This window comes from Lontra canadensis, unplaced genomic scaffold, assembly GCF_010015895.1.
Source record: "Lontra canadensis isolate GAN:19392208 unplaced genomic scaffold, GSC_riverotter_1.0 scaffold38, whole genome shotgun sequence".
Lineage (NCBI taxonomy): Eukaryota > Metazoa > Chordata > Mammalia > Carnivora > Mustelidae > Lontra > Lontra canadensis.
Window position 1 is genome coordinate 866,209 of NW_022631032.1, and position 26,406 is coordinate 892,614.

Sequence of the window (26,406 nt, forward strand, 5' to 3'; positions counted from 1 at the left end):
GCTCAGTGGGTTAAGCCGCTGCCTTCGGCTCAGGTCATGATCTCAGGGTCCTGGGATCGAGTCCCGCATCGGGCTCTCTGCTCAGCAGGGAGCCTGCTTCTCTCTCTCTCTCTCTCTGCCTGCCTCTCTGTCTACTTGTGATCTCTCTCTGTCAAATCAATGAATAAAATCTTAAAAAAAAAAAAACAAATTAGCACAGACCTGAGCTAACATCATGGTGTCAGCAGGACTGGATTCTTTCTGGACTCTAGGAGATGAGCCTTATTCCCCAGCTTCTAGCAGCTGCCTGCCTTCCTTGGCCGATGGCCCTTTCTCCGTGTTCAAAGTCAGCAGTGTTGTTGCTTCTTTGAGTCTCTCTCTGTCTAACCTCCTGCCTCCTCCTTTCACTTGGGAGGATTCGTGTGATTACACTGAGCTCCCCTGGATGATTCATGATAACCCATCTCAAGGGTTGTAACCCAATCACTTCTACAAAGTCCCTTTCTTGCCCTGTCAGGTAAACTGTGTTCCCAGGGGGCACCTGGGTGGCTCAGTCAGTTAAGCGTCTGCCTTCGGCTTGGGTCACTGTCCCAGGGTCCTGGGATGAGACCCTTGTCAGGCTCCTGGCTCAGCAGGGAGCCTGTTTTTCCTTCTGCCTGTTGCTCTCTCTCTCTCTCTCTCTCTCTGAAAAGTAAATAAATAAAATCTTTATTAAACAAACAAAACAAATCTTTGACAGCACAGGAAACAACCAACTCTGCCCGTGGGAAGACCCATTACATTTGATTGGATCCTTCTAGTCTCTGCAAGTGTTTTATGCAAGAGAGCCCTGGCCCAGGAGGCAAAAGGGATTCACAGGAAGAAGGTGCTTGCACAAGGCCTGGAGAAAAGAAAGTATGGCTAGTATTTTCCTTTTTTTCATGGCTTGCTTATTTTTGTTTTTGGAAAGACCCAACCTCTGCTGGGTTGCCACTAGGGTTTAGAGGCTTACTACCCTCCACGGCAGCTCATTTCTTCCTATGGATGACTCTGAACAGAGAAACTTCCTTAAATTGAACCCACTGCCTTCAGTGGAAATGGAAATGTTAGTAGATCCCACGATGCCCAGGAGGTGGACCAGAAAGGGGTGCTGGGCAATGGGAGGGTCACGGCACACAGGGGTCTGCTACATTCGGAAGTTTCTCTGAGGTTCATCCTTGGACAGGCTGTTCTACCTAGATGCCTCAGAGCAGGTCACCAAGGCCAGTAACTTATTAGAACAATACCATTCCCACGGCAGGATGGTCTGCAGAATTTCACTGATGCCACCTCCTCTACTCCTATGCTACAAATCAACTGAAAAGAATCTGAGCTGAGGCTGAATTTGAACTTGAACTCGAGGGGATGAAAACTCAGAAGCGCTGACATGTGGAGCTAGGGAGGAGGCCCAGCTCTCCGCCCTCTGCCAGAGACAAGCCAGGGTTCTGGCGTCCTCAGTCTAGGGGTCACCGCTGTCGCCCTCGGGGCGGGGAAGGGAGGGCATCGGAGGCCCAGGAGCTCCAGGCTGGGGGCTGTGGAGGGAGGACAGTGCCACAGAAAGGCTGGCTGAGAAGACAGCTCCAGCACCTGATGTCTGCACATGCTCTGTTGACATCCTTTGCCCCTGGGCCTCCTCTGTGCCAAGCAGCACCGTTCTGGGTGCTGCTTCGGGGGTGTGAGACAACAGAGCAGACGCCGCCCTGCCCTCAGTGCTGAACAGAACTTTAGTTTACAGCGCATTTTTATACCCAAGACCTCTGACTCTCGCAAGCCACTGGTGAGGGGAACTGAGTCTGAGGCAGGGCTGAGACCCGCATCTGAGCCCAACTCACCCCTGTTCCCACCACAAGTAGACACCACCGGTGGGCTCTGCTCATTCCTGCTGGGTCAGGGCCAGGCCTGCACTTGAGATTTCCAGCGCCAGAAGAGACTCTTAACTCTGGGGAACAAACTGAGGGCGGCTGGAGGGGCGGTAGGTGGGGGGATGGGGCAACTGGGGGATGGGCGTGATCTAATGAGCACTGGGTGTTATTGCCACTGATGAATCACTAAATTCTACCCCTGAAACTAATGATACAGTATGTTAACTAAATTGAATAGAAATATTGGGGAAAAAATATATTTCCAGCTTCTTCCTCTCGTTTACTTCCCTTTCCACCACCTCTCCCCCCAACTCTTTTTTCTTCTGTATCTGTATTTCTCTATTTCCCACTTCTTTTCTCCTTCTCCCCAGCCAAGAGCCCCACAAATGATGCTCAGCTCTCAGGGGCGCCTGCTAGACTAGAGGGACTAGAACCCCTGAATCAGAATGCCTACAACCATGAACATGAGTGTCCTCCTGGTTCCTGTGTCCCCCAGTCAACAGGTTCCAGCTTAGGCAATTGAGCCATTCATACCAGAAGCAGCATTGGGGGTGGGATCTGGGAAAGCTCTAGGCCAGAAGCCGGGAGAGGACCTCACATGACAGACCTGTCAGTCATAACCTTAGATATGTTACTGCCCCACCCTGGACCTCAGTTTCCTCATCAGTAAAGTAGGACAATAACACCCACCTCCCAAGGCAGTTGTAAGGGCTAGGAGAATTGATTTCATGGTGCTGGGCATGTATTCGATGTTTAATCAAGGTTGGTTGACTGTGGCAGCAGCTGGAGTACAGGAGCCTCCTGAGGGCTGGACTTGGAAATATCAATATCTGTGTTGGGATAATAAGAGCCAGGAAGCACCAAGAGAGAGGTAGAAAGGGATGGAGGAAGGGAGTCACGGGGCAGAGGCTGCTCATCATTTTTTTCCCCTAGGCATCTCAGGTTCCCGGTACTCTGGACCCAGACACTGAGTGCAATTAATGCTTGTTTCTTTACGATGTTGATGAAATCATCTTGTAACATTCCAAATGCCTAATGAGGGTGTGTGCAGCTACTGGACAGAGAGTCCTGGAATCTCCCTGCCTTTGGCACGCCCTGGGAGTAATGGTGATTTTTAAAAGCTGGGAAGCCCAGAGTGACTTCTCCCCAAACAGACTTGCTCAGTCCCAGTGTCAGTAGGGATTCAGAGTCCAACCTCCAGTGGTTCCAGGAAGAGAAGCCAATTACAACTCTCAGTGGGTGGGGGAAGGGGTGGAGGATGAGGAGAATAGGGGGGATCCCAAAGTACAGGAGGAACCCAGGACGCAGAACAAGGGAGACTCAATTTTGCCCAGGGGCACTCAAAGAAACTCCAGAGCTAGAAACTTGTAAACTAGAAATAGATGGGACTTTCAGTTAAACAGGCAAATTAGTCACACCCAGTTGTCTTCTCTCCCTCCTTGGATCTCACTTAGATGGCAGGAAAGGTATTGAAATGGTATAAACCCACAGCATCATAGGGAATGGGAGAGGCGTATTAGTGGATTGGAGACCTCAGCAAGTTTATGGAACAGAACAGTTGAAGGTAGGTAAGGAGAAGGAGGAAGTAATTACCAGCATGAGGAGAGAGAGCCCTTTTTCCTCACAGAGCCATATGGAGGCCTAAAGATTGATTACACCAGGTACAGGGCAGGACAGATGAGATGAGCTATGGAAGTAAAAAACAGGGAGTTAATTGAAAGCCAGTACATGGGACAGTTGTCTCTATATCCATCCCTAAGAAAACAAACAAAAAAGTTATTTAAAGAAATTACAAGGGCCTGGAGAAAACAACCCTCTACAAACATTCTTACTTGTAGAGATTCCTAGTATAATACTCAGCTTGCTACCCAGAGCCCTAAAATGAAGCTTGTCAGCCCACGACTCTTGTCCACGTGTAAAGTTCTCAAGGTGGGCTAGCCCTGTTGCCTCACTTTTAAAATATGAACTGACAAACAAGGATTTAAGGGAAGGAAGCAACAAACAACAGCAACAACCACAAATCCCAGAGAAAAGAGATAGTTCAGAAAATAAAAGGGAAATTGAAAAGCTGCAAAATTTCAACTCTAGTGTCCAAAGAAAAATCCAAAAGAGACCACATCCATAAAAAAAGAATAAGAGTCTATAAAAAGGAAAAATTAAAGAACAAGAATCACAGAAATGAAAAAATACAACTACAAGAATTAAAATTTTAATTCAAGTGTTAGAAGATAGACTTGAGAAGTCTCCAGGAAGTAAAAGAGAGAGATTGAAAAGAGAAGAAAAAAAGAGAAGATAAGAAAGATTTAAAGAGAGGACAAAAAATTAGGAAAGTAATAGAAAAGAACTTCACAAAACTTAAGGTTACCCCTCTCCTAAGAACACTGGATGTTTTCAGCAGTGTGAATGAAATTGAAATAAAGAGCAACACATGGGTGCAACATATTGAAACCAGAACATAAAGAACATAGAGAAGGTCATAAGTCTTCTAAAAGAAACAATGAGTCGATTCTAAGTAATAACAAATTCTCACTGACAACCTTTGGGCAAGAAGATAATTTGAATTCAGAATTCTATACCTAGCTAAACTAGCAATCAAATGTGAATGAAGAATAAAGAAATTTTTAGGCAAGGACTGAGAAAAGGGGATATTCTCTGTATCCCCTTTATAAGAAGTTATACAACGAGGTGTCCCTAAGGTGGAATTTAAGTACAAACATAACTTTTAGAAAAACTGCAAGTGGTTCTGGGACTTGAAAGTCGAATCACATGAAACTGTTGGTTTTTATGTTAAAAATGGTTGAATATCAGAAATTTCACTTGGTTCACCCTAACCCATATGAGCAGAAATTTACAGTATATCAGAAGATTAAGTTCAATTACAAAAAAAGAAAAATCCTTAACCAAGTTTGAAACAGTCGAACTCAAAGTTAAATAACAAGATACTGAAGATGGTTGTGTGTTCCCTGGGGAGGGAAGACAGTAAAATCCACAGCATGTTTGGAAAGAGAAAAGATGGGGCACCTGGGTGGCTCAGTCCATTAAGCATCTGCCTTTGGCTCAGGTTATGATCCCGGGGTCCTGGGATCAAGCCCCGCATTGGGCTCTGCCTATTTCCTCCTCTCTCTCTCTGCCTGCCTCTCTGCCTACTTGTGATCTCTGTCAAATAAATAAATAAATAATCTCAAAAAAAGTAAAAAAAATAATTCCTAAAAGAACAACAGACAACAAACAAAAAACCATATATATATATATATATATATATATTTATATATATATATATTTATATTTATATACACACACATATATATGTATATATACGTATATGAGACAGAGGAATACAAATTTATTAATCTACCAGCGAGTGTGAAAAGAAGAGGGCAATAAAGCAAAGACAGAAAAATGGGAAATAGAAAACACAGAGTATCTCCATAGTAACAATACAACAGGGAGAAACTAAAATAAATGTCAAAAGAGCAATTTCAATTATTAACAGAAAGATGTTATCTAGATAAAATTTAGAAAAATCCCACTGTATGCGGCCTACAAATACACACCTACAGTAAAGCCAAAGAGAAAAGGTGAAAATAAAGCATAGAAGAATAGACACCCTGGAGGGACAAAGCAAAATAAACTGGTATGGCTACAAAACCAAACCAAATGAAACCAAACAAATAAACAAAAAATCCCATATAAAATAGAATTTTAAAAGAAAATGCTATAGGGATAAAGATTAATACTAAATAATAACTTTTTAAAAAGACCTATAAAGGGGCGCCTAGGTGGCTCAGTGGGTTAAAGCCTCTGCCTTCGTCTCAGGTCATGATCCCAGGGTCCTGGGATCGAGCCCTGCATCAGGCTCTCTGCTCACTGGGGAGCCTGCTCCCTCCTCTCTCTCTGCCTGTCTCTCTGCCTACTTGTGATCTCCGTCTGTCAAATAAATAAATAAAATCTTTAAAAATATAAATAAATAAATAAATAAATAAAAAGACCTATAAAGCTTTAGGACCTTAAAAAAAAAAAACTTACATAAATAACCTTACAAAATATTAAATTAACCAGGAATTTTAAATTTCTATGTGGCTATTATATATTATATACATGTGGCTATATATATATTATATATGTGTATATATAAAGTATACATACAATACTTCTATATACTATATATCAATTGATAGAATTATAATAGGAACTTAAGAAATTCACAAACTTTTTTTCTGTAGGTCAGCAAACTAAATCTTAGTAAGGATACAGAAGTCTTGAACAACACAATTACCAAGCTTTATTTATTTTTTAAAAGATTTTATTTATTTACTTATTTGAGAGAGAGAGAGAGAGAGAGAATGAGCAGCGGGAAGGGCAGAGGGAGAGAGAGAGAAGCAGACTCCCCGCTGAGCAGGGAGCTTGATGTGGGGCTCCATCTCAGGACCCTGAGATTATGACCTGAGGTAAAGGGAGACACTTAACCAACTGAGCCACCCCACTGCCCCAACAAGCTTTATTTAATGTTTGTATAACAACCTGAACCAGTTTATTTATTTTTTACGTTAATGTGTATACCCAGTGTGGGGCTTGAACTCAGGACCCTGAGATCAAGAGTGGCACGCTCTCCTGACTCAGCCATTAGGATGACCCGTGAGCCTGATTTAAAAGAGAATTTTTTTCTCAAGCACATAGAGCCATTTACAAACATTGCCTACGTACTAGGCCATAAAACAAGTCTCAAAAACGTTCAAAATATTGGGATCACACAGGGGAGGCTCAGTCAGTAGACCGTGTGACTCTTGATCTCAGGTCGTGAGTTTGAGCTCCACGTTGGGTATAAAGATTACCTAAAAATAAAATCTTTAAAAAACAAAAACAAAAAATTGAGACAAAAGTATTCCACGACTGAGTTAGAAGCCAATGCAGGAATGTTTCCTAAAAATCGGAATGAAAACATCAGAATGAAAGGCACACTTCTAAATAACCGAGCTCAAAGGCAAGCCCCTAAGGGGAATAAGAAAATGCAGAAGGGGCGGATAACAGAGACCAAACAGGAATAGCAATACCCCAGCCTAAAACAGGAGCGGCTGGCGGAGAGGTACCTTGGGCAGACGGCCATCCTGAAGAAGAGAACAGTAGAAAACTACTGGGCTAAGAATCCCACCCACAAAATCATGGGGAAGAAAAAACTACAAAGACTCCGAGGAAACAGAAGAGAGCTGCCAGCGAATGCGAAAGAAAACAATCATACCATAGAGGGTTGTCCCGAAGCCCAGTTTGCTCTTAGTAAAAGCTAATTAAACAGAAAAAATAGCCCAAGACGGATCAAGAAAGAGGAAGATGGGTCTGAACAACAGTGAGGACGAGAAAAGGACAACTACACATACAAGAGAGATTTTAAAGCAACACAGAAATAAAAATATGTGGAAAATGTGGGGATAACAATTTTGGAAACTTAAGAGACAACAGGAACAATTTCCTAAAATATATATAATGTGACAAGAGTGGGAAATAGAAGATTGAAGAGATCGCTAACCACCCGAAGCCATGAACTCAGTGGTTAAAAATAAGCCACACAAAGGCACACATGCGGTAGGAGCCCGGTTCCAAAGCTGCCCCCAAGCACTCCTTGCGCCCAGGACTCCCGCTCCTTGGACAGGTGTCTCCCGTTCCAAGCAGGGCAGACCTGCGTAAACCAGGAGGATGCTGTGCAAAGGAGGAACCGTGACTTCCCAAGCTAAACTGTGAAAGACATTGTGACTTCTGTCCTGATAGCTCTCTCTGAAAGGATGAGGGATGCCCTGGGGGATACCAGCTGCCAGGTCGGGAGACATGCGGGCAGCCCAATGAAGAAGGCCATGTGGCAAGGATCCTGCCATCGGCCAGCGGAGACTGCCAACCACATGAGAAACAGATCCTCCAGCTCCCGTCAAGACCACTGTAGTTCCAGCCAAGCTTCAGAGATAACCCATGAGAGATCCAGAGCGACAGCCACACAATGAAGCTGCTCCCAGGTTTCTGACCCTCACAAATGGGAGCAAGTAAATTGAAGCATCTAGAATTCGGGATATTGGGGCGCCTGGGTGGCTCAGTGGGTCAAGCCTCTGCCTTTGGGCTCATGATCTCAGGGTGCTGGGATCATTCACATGGGGCTCTCTGCTTAGCAGGGAGCCTGCTTCCCTGCCCCCGCTCCCCGCCTGCCTCTCTGCCTACTTGTGATCTCTCTCTCTCTCTGTCAAATAAATAAAAATTTAAATAAATTAAAAAAAAAAGAATTCGGGCTATTTTTAATGCAGCCATAGATAACTAGTACACACACGATAAAACCAAGCCAAGATGGTGTTGGAAAGGAGTCCTAGAATACATTCAAGGAAAATGTAATCGTATTTTTTACAAACTGTTCCCAGAGAAATTGTCCCCTACTTCATGAGTCTGTATAATTTGAATTATACTGTCAGGATCAGTCAAAATTTTCAAGGGAATCTTGTTAATGAACAGATAATAAAAGTTCCAAACAAAACATTAACAAACTGAATCGAACATCTGTTTTTTAAATATGTGATTAGGCTTGGTTTACTTTATAGGATTTTAAGAATGAGTTTATTTTTCAAAATCTATACATTTTATTCACCACTTTAACACACTGGAGGAGAAATGCTGTATGAGCATCTGAATAGCTGAAAAAAAAAAAATTCAACACCTACTCACAATTAAAAAAAAAAACACTCAGTGAACTAGAGCTAAAAAGGTCATGTTTATCGATGAAGCACTCAAGGCGTTTGCCATCCGGATGCTTTTAAGGATGTTCCCTGCGACCATTGCTATTCAACATTGTACTGGAGGTTCTGGCCACTGCAAGTAAGATTTTTTAAAATACTAAGTTAATAAAAGGTGTAAGGTTTTAATGGGAAGAAGCAAATTATTGGAATTATTGTTGGATAGGAGATAATTACATAAAAATGAATCCCATTTTTACATACTGGTAATAAACCATGAGAAAATGTAATTTTTAAAAAAGATAACATCTACAACAGCCACAATTCACAAAAGGGGAAGGAGAGCTAGGGAAAAACCTATCAAAATCTACGCCAGATTCTTATGCAAAAAGTTCTGAAACCTCATGGAAAGATTAGAGAAGACCCAAATGGATAGAAAGGCCTACCATGTTTACAGATAATTGCACTAGGTATTGTAAAGGATGAAAATTCTCCCCCAGATTGGTTTACAAATTCCCTGCAATTCCTGTCAGAATTCCAGCAGGTTTCTCGGTGCAGCTGGCCACACTGACCTTAATGTGTGTATGGAATTGCAAAGGGATGAGATTTTCTCCAAGGAAGAATGAGGCGGAGTGGTGACTACTCCAAGAATTATGAAAGCTACAGTGAGTTTCAGACTCGAGCAACAGGCCAGTGTTTTAAGCTACAGAACCCAGAAGCCAACCCATGCACATAGGGAAAACTGACAAGTGACAGAGGGAACTTGGCAGACCAGCACGGAAAGGCTGGGCTGGGTGACGATCGGTCTGGGACAGTGGCATGCACGTTTGTAAAACATACAGTTGGTTGGCTACATCACACTGCATAAAAAACAAATTCCAAAACAAACAAACAAAAAACCAAATTCCATGTGGGCTAAAGCCCTAAACTTTACAACTTTTCTAAGAAAATAGAGGAGATATCCTCTATGACTTGAGAGTAGGAAGAATTTTTTTTTTCCCTTGAAGATTTTGTTTGAGAGAGAGACAACAGCATGCCTGCAAGTGAGGGGGTATGAGGAACAGAAGTAAAGGGAGACAGAATCTGTTTTGTTTTTAAAGATTTTATTTATTTGACAGAGAAAGAAACAGCAAGACAGGGAGCACAAGCAGGGGGAGTGGGAGGAGAAGCAGGTTTTCCTCCAAGCAGGGAGCCTCATGCAGGGCTCAATCCTAGGACCCTAGAATCATGACCTGAGCCAAGGGCAGATGCTTAACAACTGAGCCATCCATGCGCCCCTAGAACATAATCTTTATAGGGCCACTGAAATCACTCTTTTGTATGTAGTAGGCCTTCAGAAAATGAATGGCTATTCATTGTATTTTGCAAATAGTTTTACTTTTTTGTGTTTTGTTTTGTTTCCCCTGCTTATAATTCTTCTTTTAGAATCTGAAGCAGACTCCACACTGAGCCTGGAGCCTGACCCAGGCTCGATCTCACGACCCTGAGACCATGACCTGAGTCGAAATCCAGAGTGGGACGCTTAACCGACTGAGCCACACAGGTGCCTCGAATAGGAAGAATTTCTTAAATGAGATTCTTTTTTAAAACATGAACCATAAAATTACATTGCTAATTTTGACTAGATTAAAATTAAAGCTGCCATTCCACAGAAGACAGCATAAATAAAGTGAAATAAGCCACAAACTGAAAAGAATCATTCCAAAGCATACAATTTACAGAGGATTAGTGCCCAGGATATGTAAAGAATTCCTACAAATCAATAATAGTAATTAAAAAAGACAAAATGCTCCATTATAAATGGGTCAGTGTATACAATTTTCAGAAGGAATCTAAACATTTAATTATAAGTTTAGACATTTAAAAATAAGTATAATAAACATGCAAACATTTAAAAATAAATTCAACTTCAATAGTTATCAGGGAAATGTTAAGATTAAACAATGAGATACCACTTCATACCTATCAGATTGATAAAAATTCAAAATTATAATGCCACCGAGAGTTGAGGAGGATGTGGAATAATGGGGAATAAAAAGAAAAGAAATGGGAATCCATGTCTATCAATAAGAGAACAGATGAGCTGTGGAAAATTCATCCAATAGAATATTATGCAGCTATTAAAATGAACTAGAGCCAAATGCTTCACATGGATAGATCTCAAAAAGCATGTGCGGGGGTGCCCAGCTGGCTGTCGGAAAAACATATGGCTCTTGATCTCACAGTCGTGAGTTCGAATCCCATGTTGAATGTAGAGAATAAATAAACTTAAAAAAAAAAAAATGTGAGCCCTGGGGAAAAGTTTGAAGAATGCTACATGCAGAGTCCCATCATTTATAGAAAACTTAAAAACTGGCAAAGCATTATTTTAGCCTGTTCAGGGTGGTAAACCCATGTAGTTAAGAGTCTCAAAGCAGGGACAGCAGGGTGGCCCAGTTGGTTAAGTGGCTGCCTTTGGCTCAGGTCATGATCCCAGGGTCTTGGGATCGAGTCCTGCATTGGGCTCCCTGCTCAATGGGGAACCTGCTTCTCCCTCTGCCTCTGCCTGCTTGTGCTGTCTCTCTCTCTCTCTGACAAATAAATGAATTTTAAAAAAAGTCTAAAAGCACCACTAGGAATGTGGAATGCCACATTTTTATTAAGTAGCTCCCTGCAGAGGAGTACGCACAGAGAAGATACAGGCAGGGGCTTTCAACTTTGTCACATTTCGTGTTAAAAAAATAACTGAAGGGGGCGCCTGGGTGGCTCAGTGGGTTAAGCCTCTGCCTTCGGCTCAGGTCATGATCTCAGGGTCCTGGGATCGAGTCCCACATCGGGCTCTCTGCTCAGCAGGGAGCCTGCTTCTCTCTCTCTCTCTCTCTCTGCCTGCCTCTCTGTCTACTTGTGATCTCTCTGTCAAATAAATAAATAAAATCTTTAAAAAAAATAAATAAATAAAATAAATTAAAAAATAACTGAAGCAAATATAGTAGCATTTTATTAAGCGGGTTGAGGTATCCATAGCTGTTACCCCATAATTTTCCAAGTGTTTGAAGAGAATGGCCAGGAGTTCGGGGGAGGTGTTTTAGTTGGAGGGGGCACCAAAAGGTAAGGCCCACTGAAGGGTGTACTTGTTCTATGCTTTGCTCTGTCCCTGCACTTAGAACTGGGCTTGGTACAGAGGAGGTGCTCCACAGAGAGCTGCTGAGTGCACGAGCAAATGCAAAGGCACTGAGGCACGTCAGGACACTGTGTTCTGAGAGCTAATCAACGTTAACAGCCAACGTCTGTTAAGCCACCTATGCTCCCCCTCAGCCACTGACTTCACTACGTGGCTTGGGTTATCTCATTTCATCCTCGAGACAACAGTATGGACCAGAATCCTCCTCGCTCTCCTGGTAAGGAAACAGGCTTTGAGAGCTAGGTAGCTTGCCCAACAATACAGTGGTTAGGACTAGAGTCCACATTCCATCCAAAAGTCTGGGTTTTCTCACAAAACAGAGGGTTGGGGGTGTGGAGGGGGAGGGAGAGGGTGGTGGGGTTATGGACATTGGGGAGGGTATGTGCTATGGTGAATGCTGTGAAATGTGTAAGCCTGATGATTCACAGACCTGTACCCCTGGGGCTAATAATACATTATATGTTAATAATAATAAAAAAAGAAAAGTCTGGGTTTTATGCTGTAGGTAAGTCTCGAAAGGTGGAAATAAACAGGACAAGGTAGGGCCCAGGAGCCCACAATGCAGGGGGCACATCAACACAGACTCCAGGCTCCAGGGTGAAGGGTGAGTGGACCACCTGGCAGGGAGGAAGGTGCTTAGAAACCTGAGAGGGGAGTACACAGCAGGGAACACTTGAGGATGCCTGGGCCTCAAGGAAGGCTTTACCCACTTGGCCTGGAAGAAGTCCACGTGGAAATGCCAGGAACCCAGCTCTTCCTGCTCTGTATCCAACTGGCGTTCAGAGGACCCCCTGCTCTGGACCATGAGCACACAGACCTCAACCACACAGGGCTGAGACCAACAACAGGTGAAGACAAGCTGCTTTAATGTGATCTCCCATTTGAGAAAGTTTGCTCTCACCTTCCCATGCACAGAGAAAAAGCCAACTCAGAACTCTTCCTTTTGCAATCATGACAGCAGGAATAATTGCTTGCTCTTTAATAAGAGCTAACATTTATTGAGCATTGACTGTATGCAGGGCACTAGGTGGAGTCAGCACATGATTTATTGCCCTTAACTCTCACGAAAGCTCTGTGAGGGCAGGTCCTCTTTGTCCCTCTCCAGGGATGAGGACACCAAAGCTTGGAGAATTTGGGGGTCTGGCCCAAAGCCCTGTGCAGTTAGTAAGTGGTGGGGCTGGGATTTCACACCATGGCTGTCCACTCTCCAGCCCATGTTTAAACCAGTGCTTCTCACAAGCACAGACACACAATTAAGCAACAAAGGCTTTATAGCTCTCAGCTGGGAGACTAAACGAGAATGTGATGCTACCATAATAAACCGGAAACCAAGCTTATCATCACATTCATGAACACCCTGCCCATGAGAGGTGCTCCATAAATGCTTTGAAATGAGGTGGCATTTAGTTCCAGGAAATGGAAACCAACCCAGTGTCACAATGACACACTTCACCCACAGGGGAAGCTAGGAGAAACTTATAGAGCACGCACACATGCAGACAGAACTCTCCTTGGCAGGCACACACAGTTACTCTGCAGGTCCAACCCCCTCGAGGCTTAAGCCTCCCAGTGACCTCCCCCTCCTCCCACTTCCGTGGGATCCTGGCAGAAAGGCTTTGGGCTCTGTACCTCAGTAGGCCTCCTCTGAAAACAGGCGCTGCAGGAAGGAAAGCCAGCCAGCACTCTCCCCAGTAGCCCACAGTTCAGAGATACATAAAGCTAGAAAAAGATAAAACAAGGGAAGACACCCGAAGAGTTCTGTTTTTCTAGAGTAAAGAGAACGATCCATCCTGTCCCCCAGGAAAAGCCACCGTCCCTGGGATCGCGCAAGTTCATTTTATTCATTCATTTCATAAACTTTTACCGGACATCCCGTGCAGGAGACAGGCCCCGTCCTGGAGTTGGCTGGCTCATCTACACCCTTCCTCCACGGGGAGGAGACCCTTCTCTGCCCCGGGGAAAGTGCAGCCCAAACACACACACACAATCCGCGGCCCCTGGGGCACGGCGCAGTAAGGGTACACAAAGGCCAAGCTACGCACCCAATTTAGAGGTGTAAAGACTCCTTCTGCGGGGTGGAGGGAGGAGGAGGGACAGCAGGAGGTGGGAAGGGGTGAGGGAGGGAAGGAGACGGGAGAGAGAAGAGAGAGGAAGACAGCAGCAGCCCGGCAGTATTCTCCCCCAGAGCCACCTCTGCCAACACTCTGACCCCATTTTAATTAGGTGCAAGATTTCCCCTTTGACTCGAACAAGAGCTCCCTCTCTCTCTCTGATTAATCTTCGAAAGAGCCGGCCGAGTTTAACCACAGCAAACACGATGATCCCTGTTGTGACGGCCTGGGTAGCTAAAAGCAGAAAATAAAGCCCCCAGAACAGGCTGTGGTCTTGGTGTGGACCCCGGGCCCCCTGCTGCGCCCGGACCCCCCCCCCCCCCCCCCCGCCGGGCTCCGAGCCGGCGGGCGCCAAGGCCGTCCGGGTGGCGGCTGGGGCAGGGCAGGGCAGGGAGGCGGGCCGCGGGTGTCCGGGCACTCCGGGTCCTTGTCCAGCAGCGCCCAGAGCGGCAGACCGGCGCGAGGTCCGGGACCGCGGCACCGCGGGGGCAGGCCGCAGTGGCAGCGCCAGGGATGGTGGCCCAGCCCGACTTCCGCCTGCCGGGGCAGACCCGCGAACGCGTCAACGGGCAGGGTCTCCAGCTGGCTGCGCTCGAGCTCGACCCGCTCCTGGGCGCGGAGGTGGCGGAAGAGCGCGCGGGGCCGGGCCCGCAGCCGGTGGCGGCGCAGCGACTCGCTGCGCAGCGGGTCGAGGCCGCGCAGCAGGGCGCCGGGGAGCGCGGCCAGGCGGTTGGAGTGCAGCGCGAGCTCCCGCAGCGCCGCCAGCCCCCGGAGGGCGTCCTCGGGCAGCGCGCGGAGGCGCGGGCTCACCATCACCCCGAAGGCGCGCAGGCCGCTCAGGGGGCGCAGGGCGGCGGCGGGCAGGGTGGGCAGCCGCGTGCTGTTCACCACAGCTCCCGCAAGCCGGCCAGCTCCCCGAAGAGCACCTCCCGCAGCTCTGCCAGCGGGTTCTCGAACTGGGTCAGGAAGGGCAAATCTCGGGAATGAAGGAAGAGCGCGGTGGGGGGAGGAGGAGCAGAAACTCCAGGCGGTTTCTGGAAAGCGTCAGGTAGCTCAGGCTCCGGAGTGTGTCGAGGGCTCCGGGGGCGATGGAGCGGAGGTGATTCCCGTGCAGCGGCAGCTCCTCCGGGGAGCGCAGGGGGCTCAGCAGCCCGGTTCCCAGAGCCTCGAGCCGGTTCGAGTGGAGCGCGAGCTTCTCCGGCCTGGCCTACGCCGCAAGCAGTTCCCGGGGCAGGTGGGCGGGTTGTTTGCCGACACGTCCAGCAGTCTCAGGTTCCCCAGACGGCTGAGGCGGCGAGCGGGAAGGGCAGCGAGCTGGTTTGGGTTCAGGAAGAGCTCCCGCAGGTGAACCAGTTTCCCAAACATGTTCTGGTCGATGTTCTTCAGCTCGTTGCGGTCCAGAAACAGCTGCTCCAGCAGCACCACCTTGTCCACCAGCGCGGCCGGCAGGTGCGTGATCCCGTTGCGCGACAGCCGCAGGGTTTTAAGTTTGATCAGGTCGTGGAAGGCGCCAGGGGCGGTGGAGGCGATGGGGCTGTCGGTCAGCATCACGCGCTGCAGGACCGTCTTGCCGCCAAAGCTGTCGTTCCGCAAGGTGCCAGGGCTCATTCGGAAGAGCAGGATGTGCGTGAGGTTGGCGGGCAGGCCAAGCTAGGCGGGGCGGGCCCCGGGGCCCCGGAGCACTGCACGGTGTCCCGCAACACGCACTTGCAGGCCGGGGTGGGGGCAGGGGAACGGCTGGGCGCGCGGGGGCCCCAGCGCCGCACACAGCAGGCGCTCCTCAGCATGTCTGCAAAGGCGACAGCGGGACGTCTGCAGGCGACACGCAAGGGCTGGCGCTCGGGTTCGAGCCTTGGAACCGTGTAGAGGCAGGAGTCTTTCGCCCGGACTGTCACTGACTTTGAATGTTACCCAGACACAACTAAATAGCCCTCTTTTCCCAGGAGGGCAGATGTTCCTGGGTGGTGGAAACACATTCGCTTCACCCCAAGAGGTCCCATTCTTCGGTTCTGCCGATTTTCTCCTCCCGGTTGAAAGCCCCGAGATTAAAGCGTTTTCCAGCTATAGTGAAAAGCCAGTGCTTTAAAGTCTTTCCACAGAATTAATGAAAACAATCATTCTCACATCGAGGCTCACAGACATCACTGAGCAGGCCCCACGGTGAAGAGAGCCCTGCTCTTCCTGCCTTTACTCAGCGGTGGCTATAGCCAAGTCAGGACGGTAACAGCACAAAGTCTGGGAAAACAACAGCAACTACCACCAGATTCCTTGCACAATTGTGCTACGTGCACAGCACCTATTCTACAAAAACAGAAACACCCTCAAATAGCGAACACCTTCAGTTAGCCACAGCGAGAAAAACAGGGAATACCTATCACTTTATGCCATTCATTAGTCTCAGCGTTTTATTTACATTAATTCATTCAATCTTTACAATAACCCTATGAGGTAGACCCTATTCTTATCTCGGGTTAAAGGATGATGAAACTAAGGCACAGAAAGGGTAAGTAACCTAACCCGAGTCACAGAGCTAGAATCTGAGAACAGTATTTCTGTCTCAAAAAGGAACTATCATTTCTAAGATGCTTAACAAAAAATATGAACTCGTGGCATTGAATTACATGTGAAATATACACAATACTACTCTGCCAAAACATTTCTCAAATGTAATTTTACGCAAATAATTTCTTGTACAAAATTTTATAATTTCTGCCCATAACCAAGCCCTCAGTTACCTTGGCCTTACCTAAAATGGTGCTGTACCCGAAAGTAACGGAAGGACTCAGGGCTTTGCCTGTGGTGCAGCACTTTCCGAAGGAAGAGGGAAGTATCCTTGCATCCTGAGGATAAAGACTTTACCAGAATAAAAGTCATGGGAAGGACCCTATCTCAGAGGGCAGATTCTGGTTTTTAATGACAGAAAGCTTCAAACTGAAAAAGAGACCATATGTAATTTAAATCCTACTATCAACCCTGAGTAAGAGCAGAAGAGAGAGTGGTTTCTCCATAAAATGGCACACTATGACAGTGATGCTAGGACAGCATAGTGACACGGCTGGATCACTGTGGCAACCATACCCCTGGATGGACCACACTTCCATCCAATCTTCCTTTCCCCACCACATTGCCCCAATTCTCTATTCCAGTTCTCTTCTCCCATTCTGAGGAATATTAAGGCCAAAAACATTCTCCAGTGTGTTTGAAAATGGCACCACAGTGTTGAAGGGTGTTCGTATATTCAATTTAACTTAGGAATGTCCAGCTGCTTTCCACAGTAGTATGCATATGTAATGTCACCTACAGTGTATGACAGTTTCTGTGCCTCACAGCTCTGCCCATAATTGGAATTGATTTTTTCAATTTAATTTTTTCCATTCACATAAAGTCATTGTCTCTGTGTGGTTTTTTCATTCTTCCCCATTTCATGAGCATGAGCATCTTTTCATATTTTTAATGCCCACTTGTGCTTCATTTTCTGAGATGTTGGGTTCTTTTGCCCATTTTCCTATATGCAAAATATGTATTTTAAAAAAACTATATATTCTGGATGCTAATCCTTTTGTCAGTTTTTTGTCGAATATCTTCAGCTAGTTTGTGGTTTGCCTTTTTCATCTTCTTCAAGATGTCTTTTGATGGACCTAAATCTTAATATAGACCAAGTTATCAATCTTGTTTTTTGTATTAAAGTAAGTCCTCCTCTCTTCCCAAGTAAAAAGAAGAAAGTTCTCCTATAATGCCTTACTGAGTTTCATAGTTTTGTCCTTTCTTTTTAGGTCTTTAATCCATATTGAACTGATATTTGCGTATGATGTGTTTGAGTGGAATCCAAGTTAATTTTTTTCCATTAACATAACCAGCTGTCCTAGTCCCATTTATATATAACTAAACCCCTTCCTTCAGAGCTACAATGTCAGTATAGTCATGAGTCCATATTTTAGGAACGTGTGGGTCTGTTTCTGGGCTATCTGGTAATCCCTGCACCAACACCATACTGATAGAACCTTTTATTGTTTAAAGCCTGAAAATATCCAGCATTTTAAGTGTGAAGAAACAGACATTCTCATACTACAATGGTGGATCACACATTGGAAAAAACTTTGGGGGAAATATTTAGCAGCATCAACCAAATTAAAAATACACATATCCTTTGTCCAGCAGGTCCACTGCTAAAAATACGTCCTATGTCTAAGCTCATTAACATTTGCTCACAAAATGGGGCACCTGGGGATTCAGTCAGTAGAGCACACGACTCTTGATCTCAGGATCGGGAATTCAACCGTTAGGTGTGGAACCTATTTAAAAGTGTGCACAAAAACACTGCAGGGCTCTGTGTAGTAGGAAAATAAAGAAAAAACCTTAAGTGGCCACTAACAGGGAAGTAGTCATCTAAGTTATGAAACATCTGTGCACTGGGATGGCTTGTGGACTTTTTTTTTTTTTTTAAGATTTTATTTATTTGACAGAGAGAGATCACAAGTAGACAGAGAGAGAGAGGAGGAAGCAGGCTCCCTGCTGAGCAGAGAGCCTGATGCGGGACTCGATCCCAGGACCCCGAGATCATGACCTGAGCCGAAGGCAGCGGCTTAACCCACTGAGCCACTCAGGCGCCCATGGCTTGTGGACTTTAAAAAGAATGAATCTGAGCTGCAAATGCAGACATCTCTCTCTGATACACAGAACCATGTGAAATAAGGGCAGCAGAGCATACACGTATGGTTCTATTTGTGTAGATTTTAAATCAGAGTAAGACTTCGTGTCAGGCTCTTGTAAGCTTCTGTGGCCCATTTCCTCAAAGCACTCAGATCAGAATGACCTCCAACGTTTATTCTTTGAAAAGAGCAGAACATTCTGAATGCCCAGAAGGGTATGAAGTTGCAGTCAGTAGAGGAACATTGTTGAGTCCATTTGCTGAAAAATTGGATGAGGTACTGAGAAGTATTTCAAACACTGAAGTCGGTGGTTCCTGTGTTTTCATGTCCTTTGAATTTTGGACCCATGTAGCAGGTTAGAAATTCGCTATGCTAAGAGGCAACTTCTGTGTAAGTCACCCCGGCCTCTGTGGTTTGGCCTTTCCAAAGCAGAGCTGTCTGCCTGAATGAGACCTGCTTGTCTCCTCAGTGAGGGGAGACTCTATGCACTGGAGGGATCTCTGTGCACTTACAGAGCAATCACAACTCCAATTCTGAACAGTGACTGTCTCATCCAAACTCCTCCTACTCCATCCTTCCCTGCGATACATACTTGAAACACAGCACCTGGCAGTGACACCCTGGGAAGAGAGAGACATGGAGAACCTCGGCCCTGCCACTTCTGCTACACAAAACACAGTGAATGGGAAGAACCTGGGACCCTAAACCTCCACACCGCCCAATCAATCACACCACGGCCAGCCACATAGGCCACAGCAAGAGGCAGGCCTCCTGTAGGACCTGAGACCCAGAAAGACCACCCAGCCTGGCACAATGCCTTCTCAGGGATTTCTAGGACCAACAGTTAGTTCCACAGTTTCTCCCTTCCTGGGAGTGCTCCTTTTGCACCCATGGCTGCCACTTCACTTCAAACTTACAATGCGTTACGTGACATTAGCTCTGCATTTGACCTTCCCAACTGTTAACAGATAAGCCTGTAGTCTTAACATTTTACAACTTCCCTCAGACCTCCTTATACTTACCATCTGGTTCTACACTATATCTAGTGAACGGGTTTCCAAAGGATGGTCACACACATGATGTGGTATCTATGTGGGATGTGGTATTTATTCCCTTCAAAAATTAAAGTTAAAAAAGTTAAAAAAAAGGAAATGCACACGTATGAAGTAGAAAAATAAATCCAGAACGGCAGTATTTGTATGGCTAAAAGGTGAACAAATGTATAAGGAGACAGAAAAAAAAACGTTATTTCATTCATTTACATTTTTATTTTGAATAGCTTCAATCCAAAAAAAGATTTCATAAGGTTATTTACAGTGAATGTACAATTATGAATGTATGCCTTTTCGACATCAGGGTACCATTCTTGAGCAGCAATACAATTTAAAAAATATAAAGATGCAGTATCATTTCTGATATAAAGTTACTTAAAAAAAATCCAAAGTCTTAGGGAATTCACAAATCATAACAGGAAGTAACTATCTTATTAATTTAATATGCACATAATTACCAAATTTTATTACATTAAAAATGTGTAAATGCCCACAGACTGTACAAAAATTAACATCCCACATTTTGTCAAAAGTTCCCAACCACCTCCCACCATAAATATACAAAAACCTATTTTCAGATATGTCAAAATTGCATGCGTGCGGTCTTAGAATGTTTTCTAAAGCTTGAATTTTGCTCTTTTCTGGATATTGTACTATAGCCATTTGGGGAACAGAATACATAAACACTGATATGTTATTTGCCATGCCTCTGACACTGTGCAGTATCTTCACAAACACGGGAGACAAAATACATACAGTTAAGACTGCAACAGTTCTGTTTAAATGCAAGTGCAATTTGGAAAGCTCTCGAATGTAAGAATTATAAAACTAATATAAAAAGTATTTCTTTTGTTGTTGGCTTAGCCGCTTTTATTCAAGCATTATTTGCAGCATTGTTTTACAGCAGTTGGTGCTAGAAGATACAAAACATATAGTTACCACTATTTATATTTGAGGGAGAAAAAAAACTTTAAACAACCCTGAGGGAGACACACATTAAAAATCTTGTTATTTATTTAAAAAGTTAAAAAGTTACATATCATTATTTAACAATTACTTTCCCGGACATTTCTGTCCTTAAGTATGTGCATAAATAAAATTTAAATCGGCAATATTTATTAATCTTTAATACATCAAAATAAGATATGTACAGATTTTTTAATTTCGGTCTGTATACACTCAAATAATTTAATGTGAAGTTTAGAATCAAAATTACTATGTAACGGTGACCTACAGAGAGAGAACTCAGTCTGTCTATGGCACTGAGTAGGACCCACACCTGGATTCACAGACATTCTTCAAATAACATTCTGGAAACCATCAATTGCAACCTGAACAACCCACCTTCTCTATGTTCAAATCCAATATCCTACAAATGCTCTTCCACCTACCTAAAAACCGCATTCCTTTGAAAACAATATGGACAAATGAGATACAAAACCCTTATAAAACCAAAATGTTAAAAAAAAAAGAAGGGTGTAAAAAATACAGCTCTTTATGATCATGCGCGTTAAGATGTTAAATACAAACCGATGACTGGATTTTTAAGCTGCTACTTAGCAATTACTTTAATTATATGCTTCAGTATTTAAATCAAAGAATAAAATTTACAATTCTGGGAAATCACTTAAGAATAATGCTTGTACACACTGAAAATGAATGTGGAAATTAGAAAATGATCAGGAGGATAAGTAACTATAGAAAACAGTGCTAATTCACAGCTCAAGAGGTCTAAGATGCATAGCTTCATAGAATCATTCATGGAACAATTGTTCTTATCTAATGTGTATTAATATCATATTCTACTTTTTGATGGAAAACTTCGATTATATTTTTGTAAGAATCATCAGTGGCAATAGCAGTAACAGTGATCCTGAGTGTAACTTACATTTTCCTATAGTTACCTAACATCATTCAGGTCTCTGCAGCATAAAAAAAGAGAACCATGTGGTTCTATAGTTCTGGCTAACATTTGATAAACTGGTAAATATCTATCAGGAAAATAATGATCAGCTGGAAGTGGAAAGCACAAGCCTGCTACCAGTTAAGGAAGAACATAGGATAACATCACATAGTTTTAGGAGTTCAGTGTCCGTTTTATAGCAATATCAGTTTCCTTGTTTATCATAACTGTGGGCTTTGCCAAACTGCTGGATCTTACCTAGAAAGGCATTTTTAAAGTTACTTTAATTTTGTTTAAAATTTAAACATAACCAGACAAAAGAGAAAGGTGAAAAATACTTTTCACATTTCTTTTGGCTCAATGTATGTCTATTCTTTAACTTTATTTCAATTTTTCTTCCTCCCAGCAATTCTTAAAACCAAAGAATGTCCTGTGTAAACATCCAACCTTAAATAGGTAAGCTCTGGCCTCTGGCGCCACCTAATGGCATAAAACAAACGCACCAAGTTCGTACTGCTTTGAAAAAACAGCTGTCACTCAAAACCACTCACTCATTTTTAAGCCTCATTATTTATAGAAGAGACATGTACCAACCCTTAAAAATTTTAGGAGGTTGAAGTCTAACTCAAACACTAAAACAAAACAAAACCCAATGCATTATTACCCTATGCTGTTTTTTAGAAACATAGAAGAAAATAAAAATATTTAAAATGATATAAAACCTGAGGGGGGGGGAAGATGTGAAGAGATATTAGACAGATTTGTATCTACTGCCAAAAAAAAATTTTTTTCCTAGTGAAAATGGTTCTACAACATTTAAGTGAAGTAAATTATAATAGTGACAGAAGACATACCACAAGATCCATTTAATAACTTTGAGGGACATCTGAAGAAGGCAGTGAAGCACCTTGCTGATTAGAAAAATAAAACCCAGGCAGTTTGTACAGAAAATATAAAACCATAAATGGAAATTACCTGAGTTGTTCTATAAGCAACACCATAAAATTCCTAGGCTATCAAAGGGAACTGGTGTATGTATATACAGAATTCTTTGGAAGAAATTTTGGAATCAAATGAAACGGGCTTTCTACCTATTTTCACTGAAGGTTAATTAACACCCATTTTATTTACCAATCACAAATTTAGGGCCGGTATGTAAACGAGGACTTTTTCTAATGAGGTTGTGAAAATAAATTTAAATGGATAAACCAAGTCTCAGAAGCGAACGTTTAAAAACCTACCAAATACCACTTTCTTCTGTACCCTATATAAAGAGTATCACTGAGGGCAACCAGAAAATTCTAGAAGTATATATAATATGTAGTTACTGAATGAAGATACAGGACTTTACAGACTGACAATTTAACTGATGGGCCAATCTTTTTGTTTTGTTCCTTTTATTTAAAAAAGGAAAAAAAAGCTCTCTATCAGCTACTGTACTAGAAGGGACATAAATTGAATTGGTGCCATTCTGACACAAAGGATCAGAATGTCCTAAAATTACATTCTCCTGCTACTAGCATACCACCAACAGTGATGCACTGCTATGTTATGGTGATGATTTGACATGATCCATTCTCCTTAACTAAAGCTTTAGCTTCTGTTGTTGTCTGAGGTTTTGGTGGCCATTCTGGATCAACCAAGAGCTCCTGAGCCAGATACATGTACTTTGCCTTTGGTATCTTCTTTCTACAGCGCAAGGCCCAGGACAAGCAGCATTTCCCCCACCGATCCACTGACTCCTAAGAAAATAAGGGGAAAAAAGAACACACTAGTAGATTAAGGTCTGCTTGTTTTTAACAACAAAAAAAAATTTTTTAAAGCATAATACATCAAGACAGAAAAATAAGAGGAAAGGACTTCTGAGTACAACAAATAAATGAAAAAAAAAAATCCAAGTTAAAAAAAAGTCAGCTTTTAATTATTTAGGAACATAGTTTTTAAGATTAGACTTTTTAAATTATCAATGCAACTTCATTTTAGTTTTATGTACCTATTCTCTTGTGTACAGATACATTTTTAAAATAACTTGCAGATCTGGATTCTTTAACACAAAATATCAGATGTGTTAAAATAAGTTTAAACTATTCAGAAAGGAAACATTTTTAATATTTAATATGGAAACCCTCATATTCTATTCCAGGTTATACCCTTGCTCCTAGCAATTTAGCCAGCTGACCATTTTTCGAAGAAAGCAGCGTAAAAATATTATTACTATTAACGTCATCTTTCAAAAAAATAAAGCACAATGAAAATATTGTTCGGCCAAAATTAGAACTCAGATCGTGTTTACTGTCAATCACTTCTTTTCACACATCTTCATCAATATAAAACATTTTTTCATTTTATAATTATGGTTTCCCCTGGTGTTCCACTATTGGAAAGAAGTATACAGAAAGGTATAAAATCAAGTACTATTTCTTAGTATTATTTCATTACAAAAAGCTCTGCTGGCGCTAAAATCCTTCTGGATCAGTCCTGATGTTTTTAATGAACGTGATCTTAGATAAATTAATCTTTGATGAACAAGAAGGCGGTCCCTAGTTATTATACAAAAATGTAAATTCAGAACGGGCCCTCAGAATTTAACTGAAATTTGAGATAAAAAAAAAAAAACACCGAAATAAGAAAACTAAAATAACTATACTAAGACCTTAGTTATATTCACCTCTGAAGAACAGTCCATTTCTAATTATTTTGGCTGTTGCTCTTTCCAAGCAGAATTTAAATCCCAGGTTGTTTTGTTGTGCCATCAACATGTAACTCAAGCTGCAACTAGGTTTTCTCTCAACTGAAGTACTCTCATCAAACGAAATGTAATAACTGAGGTAAGCATTCTCATGGCATTACCCAAAATGGTTTCATCATCAAGGAAGGCAAATTTGCCAGAACATGTTTTGAAACATGTGTTTCTAAATTGGCCAGCAGAGAACAAAAATAATTTAAAAACTCTTTAGAACTTTTAAAGGTCTTCTAGTTCACTGTTGTCAACAAAACACAGTAAGCTACTCTGGTGCCAGGGATCACAGACAATAATAATTATCTGTATGAGGATGGGCGGGGGCCACTGGGCATCATTTATCTAGCAGCCTCTTCAATGTCATAGCTACAGAGTTATCCTACCCTTAAAAGACATCTACAAGAAAATATCTGGCATTAGGATACAAAAGAGACTAGGTGATCCAAGTAACACACACAACTGACCCTTGAACAATAATGGGTTTGAACTATGCATGTCCAGTTAATGCAGATTTTTTTTTGATAAATACAGTCACTATGGTACTGAAAATTTTCTCTTCCTTATGATTTTTTTCTTTAAGATTTTATTTATTTATTTGACAGAGAGAGCACAAGCAGGAGGAGTGGCAGGCAGAGGGAGAGGGGGAGGAAGAAGCAGGTTCCCCACTGACCAAGGAGCCCAACTTAGGGCTCTATCCCAAGACCCTGGAGCATGACCTGAGCTGAAGGCAGACTTTTTTTTTCTCCTTTTTAGCTTTTATTCTCTCTTCACCTGGAGATGCCATGTCCCTCCATGAATCCCCACATCACAGTTTCTCCTTTCCTGGAGAGGACCAGCCTGTTTTCACTTCCCTTTCCAAATATCCAGGGATCTTTCTATCCCTGTTCACTTGGGCTATATTGCACTGGTCCTTGCTAATGGCACAGGATCTGAAGGCAGACTCTTAACTGAGTCACCCAGGTACCCTCCTCATGATTTTCTTAGTAACATTTTTTTTTCTCTAGCTTACTTTAAGAATATAATATGTAATACATACAACACACAAAATGTGTGTTAACTGCTTACATTATCAGTAAGGGCAACAGCAGGTTATCACAAGTTTGTTGTTTTTTTTTTAAGATTTATTTACCTGGGCAGTGGGGGGTGGGGGTGGGGAGACAGTGTGAACAAGCAGGGGAGGGGAGCCTGACCCGCGGCTCAATCTCATAACCCTGAGATCACAACCTGAGCCAAAATCAAGAGTTGGACAGCTTAACTGACTGAGCCTCTCAGGCGCCGCAGTAGTTAAGTTTTTGAGGAGTCACAATTTATTCATAGATTTGGGGCTGCAGAAGGAGAGGGCGGTTAGCACCTCTAACACCTGTGTTGTTCAAGGGCCAACTGTAATTCCTGTCCACATACACATGTTGTGTAGGCACATACACAGTACACCTTAATATTTAACCTAACAGGGGACTCACTACTTGGATCCATCTTTTCCCCAGTATTTAAATTCTTCAGTGTTAATTGTGGAAAAAATCATTGTTCGTAAATCAATCTGAAAGCTGTAATTTTTTTTTTTTTTTTTTTTTTTACAGCTTGTAGCAGTGTTAAAGGACCACAGGAAAAGGCTAATGGTGAATGCTGACTTTTTAAAAAAGCTAAAACATATAGGTCTTGTCTGTCCAGACTGAAAGGCCACGCGACAATGCACAAGCAGGCTGAATTAAGTCACAGTCCGGTGTCTTCAAATTTAAGAAACCAGACATGCCTAAGTCCACTGTTTTCTACCTGGAGGAAGTGAGGCAAGCAATAAAATTAAAGCTAATTTCACTGCAAACAGAACCACAATAGAAATCTTTTAAAATTAAGTGCATATTAAAAAAAAATCATTTCCTTATTAAAAACAAGTACACTAGTAATTAAGACAAAATAAATTAAGTCACAAGAAACACTAGGGAATCCCCATCCCCCTTCCACTATAATTAGAAACATTCTGTTCTGTACACTTTCCCCAAATATCCTACACACAGAATACAGGCAAGCATAGGTTTGTTAGTCTACAAACACAAACACACCACATACATCCTCAAATACAATATAATTCACCGGCAGAGAAAAAGAAAAGGTGCTATAGGCATGCTAGAATGAGAAATGAACCAAGGGACAGATGATGGTAGCAAGAGAAAGGCAAGTTCTGCGCCTCAAGAAGGCGAAGAGGTAGAGCATCACGGGGCCCAGAATGAGCACTC

The 26,406-nt window shown here is 43.1% G+C and overlaps 2 protein-coding genes across 6 annotated transcripts in view; both read right to left on the reverse strand.

Moving 5' to 3' along the window:
* Window positions 1-13,727: 13,727 nt before the first annotated feature.
* Window positions 13,728-16,956, reverse strand: GP5 (glycoprotein V platelet). Its single transcript, XM_032869789.1, is given in 8 exon segments — window positions 13,728-14,212; window positions 14,215-14,718; window positions 14,721-14,835; window positions 14,838-15,073; window positions 15,076-15,498; window positions 15,501-15,549; window positions 15,551-15,620; window positions 16,910-16,956. Coding segments are annotated over 8 exon segments (1,902 nt in total). The 3' UTR covers window positions 13,728-13,754.
* A 5,886-nt stretch (window positions 16,957-22,842) lies between these two features.
* Window positions 22,843-26,406, reverse strand: part of ATP13A3 (ATPase 13A3) — an 88,868-nt gene continuing 85,304 nt past the window's right edge. For all 5 annotated transcript variants that reach the window (XM_032869276.1, XM_032869279.1, XM_032869275.1 and 2 more), the window contains one exon: window positions 22,843-23,177. In XM_032869276.1, coding sequence (XP_032725167.1) covers window positions 22,980-23,177 — 198 coding nt within the window. In that variant the 3' untranslated portion in view covers window positions 22,843-22,979. The remainder of the gene's footprint in view (window positions 23,178-26,406) is intronic.